Raw genomic sequence first — 8,397 nt, 5'->3', positions numbered from 1 at the left:
AATTCTTTGGTGCTCAGCCTTTTTTATGGTCCAACTCTCACATCCCTACATGACTACTGGAAAAACAATAGCTTTGACTAGATGGACATTTGTCATAAAGGTACACAAAATTGCTTTTCAACTTCCATCTCATACCTTTGCTCTTGTCTTAGAGCATGAAGGAGGTTCACATATAATTTCTAACCACTGCTGAACAACAGGAAAAGTATATTGCAATTCCTTTTCTAGTCAAAATATGTTCCCAAGCTCTCTCCTTGCCTGTAAACATATTAAATAGTAGGCATAATGAGGAAGTCTGTCTATTTTCTATATTACTAACTCTAAAGGGACTATCTTATTTTTTACACATTATAATGTGAATGAAAACAGCAATTTCAAATCTCCTCAGATGTAAAAAAGACAGACACAGAAAGACAGCTTATTTTAAAATAAAATGTAAAAATAAACTGTAAGTTGCGGTTTAAAGCAGTAATTCTTTAGAAGATATTTTTAATTAAAGGTACAAACCGTGAGGACCTGCATACAAAAAGTTATAAGTCAGGAGGAGTTGAAATTACAGGCAATTAGAAAAGCTATCTTATTCTTGCTTTACAGGTATGGCCTCTGAGCCTTTAATTTAGAAATACTGAGCACTGTCTGAATGCAACAGAAACTGGAACAAACTAAAGCTGGGATTTCCCAATGATTTTATTGAGGTAACTTTTCCCAATTTTATACATATATGCATTTATATATACTTAAGAAAGCTAAACAATGTTCTAAGGCACTTGGAATTGTGCACAGCAAAGCATACTATAATATCATACAACTACACAGAGCATAATTTTGCTTTTTAAATAACACAAACACCAATACAGAATAAAAAAGATAATATATAGTCTTTCTTTCAGGTTACAATAGTGGAATTACATATACATATGTGTGTATACTTGTAGATATTTATACCCACATACTATAATACAGTACAGGTTTCAGAACAACACACAAAAAAGAGAAACTGTCATGTTAATGAGTATACAGTTCCAGTTATGTACAGTCACAGATATTATACCTGTGTAATATGTAGGATAAGATCACTCACTGGAAATTAGAAATTAGTCAGCCTGATAACAATCACAACTTACCATTCTTATCACTTTCACCAAAGCTTGAAATAACAGAAGAATGCATATAGTTCTTTATTTAAACCTCACTGTTACATGGAAAAAAAAAAATGACTAGGTTGAATTTTTAGTATGTACTCAATCTGGTGAAATTGGTGCAGAATGTTTTGAATGCATTGGCACATCTCTAAGCCACAGAAGAAATATTTTTAAAAATAAAAATAAAAAATTAGTGCCTGTATTTTTAGTGATGAAAGTGGTTTGACCCTAGATTCATTCAGGTTGTTTATGAATGCTAGTTAGCACTGCCATGGTGACTTCTTCACGTGGAAGCTCTCTAAGCCATGTAATACACAGTCAAACTATAACAAAACATCCAGTAAAGGGAAAGCCCCCCAAACTGGCAAGTGGCACAAATGTTATTGGCATTTTAACACAGCACAAAATTGACCTGAGGGTAGAGTGGCATTCTGCCTCATTTGCTCCCTTCAATTTATTCTTAAAAAACAAAAAAGGTATTTAACAAGAATTCTTAAGCACCATCTTAAAGTTTACAACATAACCACTTTTATTGACTGAGTTACTCTGCTTCAAAAAAGATTTTAGAAATTTTAATATTGAAAAAAAATTATAGTAGCTAACTTAATTTGATCCATTAGTCACAATTCACCCAATCATTTCAAGACACATTTATCATTCAGTTTTGATGATAAAAAGTTACAAAGAGAATAAGTATGTTTATGTATAGTTAATATAATAATATTTCACCCAGGTAAAACTCATTTTGTGAATGACTGTCATTGAAGTATGGAGGACAATATGCATGCAATCCACAGCTCACCCTTCTTCCCTTCATAATTTAGTATTCACAAATCTAAAAGTTGAACTGCATGACTGTCTCTGCAGGGGAAATGCAAGCATTTGCATGTCGATTACATGCTTCTTTAACAGGATAAATGAGATTGGGAACTCATGGGATGCAGTTTACTAGGTGAAACCTAATGGTGATTTTCACAGACTACCAGTTTCGTTTCTGTGTGGATAGTTAGCAGTCGTGTTTGTGGTTAAGCCATGCAGTGATCCTCAGGACACTGACTAGGGCTACGACCAACAGCATAGTTGTGAGGTAAAATTGTGAGGCAAAAAAAAAAGTGTGCTTCATGTGAACTCTGTCCTTTACACACGGGGACTAACCAAGTGATGATGCCTGTTGGAACTGCCAAGCCTACCCAATAACCTCCTCCATGAAGAACTGGAAAACTAAACTTGCCATCAGAAGGCTAGATGCGGAAGGCAAGAAAAATGGCAGAGGAAAAAATGATTCAGGACCCAAAGACATGCAAAGCAGTCAAGATGAGGTTTTGAGATAGACACTTTTTCCTGTGTCCTCAAATTGCAGTGGGAGGTGGCACTGCCCTCCCAGGAGGGCATTTGAACATGGGGGAGGGCTTTTTACTTTTAGTATTTACAACAGGTGGGCATACTACTGGCATTTAGTCAGCAAGGGCCTGGGAGAGTAAACATCTTGCAACGCATGAGACATTTCTGTACAACAAAGAACTGCCCAGCTCAAATGCCAGCAGCAGTCCTACTGAGAAACACGGATGGAGTGCTCTGCTTACATGCACAGCTATGCCAGCTAAACGGCATTGTTTCTGCAGTAAATCCTAGCATGGCTAAAAAATGACCCTTGCCTAGAGGGCTGGCTTCTAGTGCAAATAGCTGCTAGAGGATTCTCTCTCTTTCTCTTTTTTGTTTTTGTGCCAGAAATCTTACAGTGTATACAACAGGGTTTCTTAATATGGGATGACCCTGTCTTCAAAAAAGCATAAGTGAACTATTTTGGGGTTGTTTTCTAGAAAGGCTACTGGTGGTTTGCCATTTCCACAAAGAGTTTAAGCTTAATGGTTACAAAAAGTAAACAGAAAGTGAAAATGAGAATGGTTTGGGAGTATTCCACCCTATTTCTACCACCCTTTGATCACCAACAAATTATAATAGCACCTCATGCTGCTCTTTGAAAATTGGGTGTCCTCTATCTGGAGAGGTGCTTTCTCTCAGAAAGATGGTCCTATGAATTTGATGATTACTTTTGCTGTTGCATTCCCCTCTAGGAAACAGTTCAGCTGGAAAAGTTCATTCTGCTTTGGCAAGCGAAATACTGTGACAGACACTTAGACACGCAACCGTGGACGACTAGCCGGTTCCAGTGGCCAAGGGACAATTTTGTAAATAAGTCATTATCGTAGTGGTTCCTTAGTGCTTATAACATTCTCTAAGCATGTGAAGAAATTAATTCTTGTCTCAAAATATATATATTTTCGTTAGTAAGGTTAGGCTTCATAATATGATCGTATCTAGGAATGTTTAAGGCTACCATACTGATGAAATGACATAAATGCATATGTCTTATACTAGCTTGATTCCATCTTACCTCCTTTGAAGATTTCTCATTTAGGTGTAGAATGTGCTGCTGGAACCACTTAAAGAAGTACTCTAACATTTCTGAAGAGCTTTCACTGTTTAAATGTGGAGACACTGTTCTGTGATAGACAAGGTTGCTTTCTTCTATTGTTATGCAGTGTAATTTGTGACAGTTGTGTTCTATTCTATTAAGGATAAATACAATGCCTGTTTTGTGTTAAAAAATGGTACACATTAGGATATGCAGTGTTAATGCAGATTTTTCTCTTTTAGGTGTAAGCTATCGTATTTTTTTTTAAGTGCCAATGCAGCACTGAATTAACTGCAGGTTGTAAAACTTGAGTTATGAGTTTTAAGGACTCATCTCTCATTTTCAGTATTTGATGATTATTAAGGAGTGTATTCAGTTCCTCTATTTCCTTAAAAAGATTTTCACTGATATTTCAGAAGTTTCTCCTAACACAATATATGTACTAATGTAAGAGAAAGATAAGTGATTACAATCAATATGCTAATATAGGACATGAAAATGAAAGCAGAAAGTCGATTTTTCTGGATAAATCAGATAGAATGTTTTTCCCCCCTCAATTTGAAACAGCTGTTCAAATATCCAAACTAGATCTCTACTGTAGATTTTAGGAATTATTATAAAGGTAAACTATATTGAACAAACAAAAAAAAATGCAAGTTATTTCACACATGTAGGAAATTATCAGGCAAGGCTGCCTAAAATTAACACTAATCATCAGAGAACTAATTTTGTCAGACCATGAAGATAATGCTAAAGCTCATGGCATCTCCTTATTACCTTAACGTTAAGGTTCTTTTTCTCCATTTTAAAAAAGATGGAAATGACCACTTTGGTTTTTACAAAACCAAACTAGTCTGTCTAGTTCTTTCGTGCCTGAACTTTTCTGGAGATGGACTTGTTTTTCTTCCTTAATCATATCTTAGGGACTCAGAAAAACCACTTACTTCTATGTCAGCCTAATGTCGCACATTAAATAGGAAAAACCCTGATTTTGTACTGGAACAACCCAATTCACACACACACATTTATTTTTACAGAACCGCAGCTTACTGGCTGGATTGCAGAAATGCTGGCACTAGGCAGATACATAATTCTATGGCGGCTGGTCCACATCCTTGTATCCTTTCAGAGCTGCTTTGCAAGAGACCTCTGGATGGGCTGCTGATGTGGATATGCAGTGTTTCTGCTTTTTAAAATTAGCTATTAAAACAGAGCTTCATTCTGTGAATGTAGCTTAGCTCATAATCCTTCCATTCTTTTTATTTAAAGGATCATTCCAATGAAATAATTCATGGTTCCAATTCTTAAACTAGTAGTGGTTATTTTTTTTTTTTTTTACTTTTAAATTTTCTTAAAAAAAAAGAGAAAAGTTTAAAACTTTTCCCTAGACACATTAATCAGCAGAAGAGAAAGTATGGGTAGTTCATAAATCTGACATATCATAGAAGGAGAACAATATATTGAGGACCCAGAATCTCATTTTCTTTTTCAGTCTTATTTTTTGTACTAAGTGCATCTCACTATAGGGAATAAAAAATTATATCACATGTACTGCTAGGGGGAAAAATTGTTCCTTTTATCAATCAAATAGAGACTTTCTATGACACGCATCTTGAGTGATAAAACAGTGATAAATGTCTTATATTTGCCATTTTTATAGGACCCTTGTGACTAGAAATCAAAACAATGTTCTAAGATTATAAGTATAGAAAATTAAAATAATATTATATGCCTTGGTATTTTTCCTAAGACACTAAAATGACAATAAGGAAATACAAAAGGAAAAAAATGACTTCAGCAAAAAAACCTGGAACACAGTTAATATCTATGGCTGGATTTAAACACTATGAAATGAACAAAATTTCAACCAGATTGAAGACACTAGGACATGCAGAAAAATTTTTTCAAAGCAAAAATAAGTTATTCTATCAAAGAAATGACAATAGTGCAAAATTCTAGGTTTATTGTATTAATGCACGCAGCTGTGTACAGCAAGAGAGGCAACGATGCCAGCTACTTTTCTGAGTTAAAAATGGTCCTGGCTTTTTGTAATAGGCCATGTGGGATGACATTTTTTATTTCTTACAAATCCAATTTTAAGTGGTTCTTTAAAATATAAGTGAATGGCAGGACCCACATTTACCCATTAGATTAAATGCTTGCTTTTGATTGAATAGAAAATTACAGTTTTCCATACAATGAACCAGAATCACTTCAGAAAATCCCAGTTCAAACTCCGAGAATAAAATAGGCTCTTTAGGTCTTGTCGTGTTGTTCTACATCACATGTGTTTTTAATAAAAGGGGCACAAAATAATTGTGAAAGAACAATTAGATGCAAGGTAGTATTTACCCGTGGTCATAGGCACTCGGGAGCGGAAGCCACGCTATGCCCATGACTCCATGGAAAATAGCAAGATGACAACAATGGCTTCTTAATGTAAACAATATTGACTGTAGGCTCATGGGGAAATCTTTCGTAACTTTAATTCACTGATCCTTTTGTACTGAAAGTCAGTTCTGTATTTATGGATGCAATTTGCACTCTTAAAATACCAAATGAGGTTCTCCTTACTTAACAACTTAGCAGAAAATTTTCTGTTCTTTTAAGTCTTTGGGTGAGTATTTTTTTTAATCCATGTGCTTTATTTTTTTTAATAGCAGCAATCCAACTTAATGCAGCATGAAAACTAAGTAGTTCTTTCCATTCCCATTCAGAGCCAACTGCTGGCAGAACACCTGTATTTTGATTAAGTTTAACTTTGGATTCAGACTTTTTAAAAAGGTGCCATGATTGTAGATAGTATCTTCCTTAAATCAAGTAGGACTGTTTCAACTTTGGAGATAATTAAGCTAGGGAAAGACCAAAAGATTCTTTTCTAAAGCTTGCTACAGATTTATAGGGTCGCATTACATCTTTGTTCCAAGTCCTGTTATCCTTGTGGAAGATTGGTACGTTAGGTAAGGAGTATTTAAAAGAATGTAAAGTGTGTATAGCTATGCTATTTGAAGCATGCAACAAAATTTGGGTAAGCATGCTTATTAAGAGTCAGTAAAAGCCTCTTGCATTTAAGAAAAAGATACATGAAAACATTCAGACTTATTTCTGGCAACTGGATTCACTGGCACAATGACAAGAAAATAATGGTACTACGCTGTACCAATATAATGGTGAAACAAGAATATTCTTCTAGGATCAGGTCTAAGAAATCCACATTGAGTGATTAAACTCCCACATTCCTTAATAAGTTCTCAATTGCCCAAAGTCTCTTCAAAAATACATTTATGCTTCTATTTCCTTTTTTCATTAACGTAATGAAGTATTTCTCTTGCTTTCTGATTTTCACCACCCACCCCCCACCCCCCACCCCCGCAACCCTTTCCAGTGCTCAGAAATTCCATTCCCATTCTTTAACCCACACTCTCAAATGTGGCTTTCTGGCAACAGCGATTGTCTTCTGCTCATCTTCTTTGATTAAAACTCCTGATGAAGAATAACTGGCATAAACATGGTGTCCCTTACCATCAGTCCACATGCTGGACAGCAGGGTCGCTGAACAGCCGGGATGCTGAACCATCCCCTTTGCTTGCTGGCCCACCCGGGCTGTACAAGTGGGGAGCACTTTCCACATGCTTCCTTCACCACAAGTTAAACAGAAACACACACATTCAAATCCCAGTGCAATATCAGGTTTTCAGGAAGCGAGGCTTCCCCTCAAGATGATCAGTCTGTTTCCCAAGAGTCTCATGCTTCATTATGGACGATGAAACCTGAAATACAAAACAGAAACTCTGTGATGTGGTAGAGAAACACAACTCTATTCAGTGACGTGAATATGGTACAGTCATTTTTATGATCAAAGGCAGCTCTAGCATCCCCAACTGAATTACTGTTCTCTTAATAAATTACTGTCTTAACAGAAAATCGTTATAAATGTCATGTGGGAAAACAGAGACAGCTCTGCAAAAGATGCTGGTTTTATCATCTGAGATACAGAGCAATCAATACACAAAACATCACTATCTTGAGGGTCATGTTCTAACCTATATTGAACAAAGTGAGATGTTTCATAAAGGATTTGGTTACACCTGATTTGTCATTACAAAAAGGAAAACACCATCATGTAGTCACTATTAGCTTTGGCTTCTCTTCACTTCCTGCTGGGGACTCCAAATGTACTTTCTATACCTGAATTTTCAAACACCTCCCAGGCATTTCCTTACAAATGTTCCACAGGCAACATGCTAAGCATGTATATAGATATACAAATTATCTTTCCTTGTGAACCTGCCTTTATGCTTTCTATTTTGTTAAATGTTATACCTTTAAAAATACATTCAGTCTAGAAGCCTAAGATTGCAACTTTCTCCCTTTCACCCTCCACATCTCATTAGTCACCAAGTCCTGCCCCAACTACCTGTCTCTGGATTCAGTCAAGCCTTCACCACCTTTTGCTGAAACTACTAACAATATTAACAGCATGCTAGCTAGCTGGCTGGATTCATGCCCCTCTGTGAGAGTTCCTGAACAGTCCTTGTGATTTTGTAGCCCTCTGCTTTTGAACATGTTCCTTTCTAATATTGCAATCACTCCCTTCATTTTCCATATGTTTTCATATCTAAGATCAAGGTCAAAAGCCATCTTCTCCAGAAGTCCTTGTCTGATTCACTTCTTCAGCCTACTTCTGTGATTCCACAATTAAGCAATTCTACTTGGTATTCCATTTATCTTGCCTATTCTCATGTTCATTTGTTCAAGTAAAATTTAATGTTCATCTGCCTAGACTCCAAATTAATTTCCCTGTCTCAGGCTCATAGATTGGGAGATCAAACCTATGCT

The 8,397-nt window shown here is 36.0% G+C and overlaps 1 protein-coding gene across 4 annotated transcripts in view; it reads right to left on the bottom strand.

Moving 5' to 3' along the window:
• Positions 1-669: 669 nt before the first annotated feature.
• Positions 670-8,397, bottom strand: part of PHACTR2 (phosphatase and actin regulator 2) — a 222,528-nt gene continuing 214,800 nt past the window's right edge. For all 4 annotated transcript variants that reach the window (XM_070376795.1, XM_070376793.1, XM_070376796.1 and 1 more), the window contains one exon: positions 670-7,328. In XM_070376795.1, coding sequence (XP_070232896.1) covers positions 7,313-7,328 — 16 coding nt within the window. In that variant the 3' untranslated portion in view covers positions 670-7,312. The remainder of the gene's footprint in view (positions 7,329-8,397) is intronic.

This window comes from Bos mutus, chromosome 9 (assembly GCF_027580195.1).
Source record: "Bos mutus isolate GX-2022 chromosome 9, NWIPB_WYAK_1.1, whole genome shotgun sequence".
Taxonomy (NCBI): Eukaryota; Metazoa; Chordata; class Mammalia; order Artiodactyla; family Bovidae; genus Bos; species Bos mutus.
This window is presented reverse-complemented; position numbering and strand designations above follow the sequence as displayed.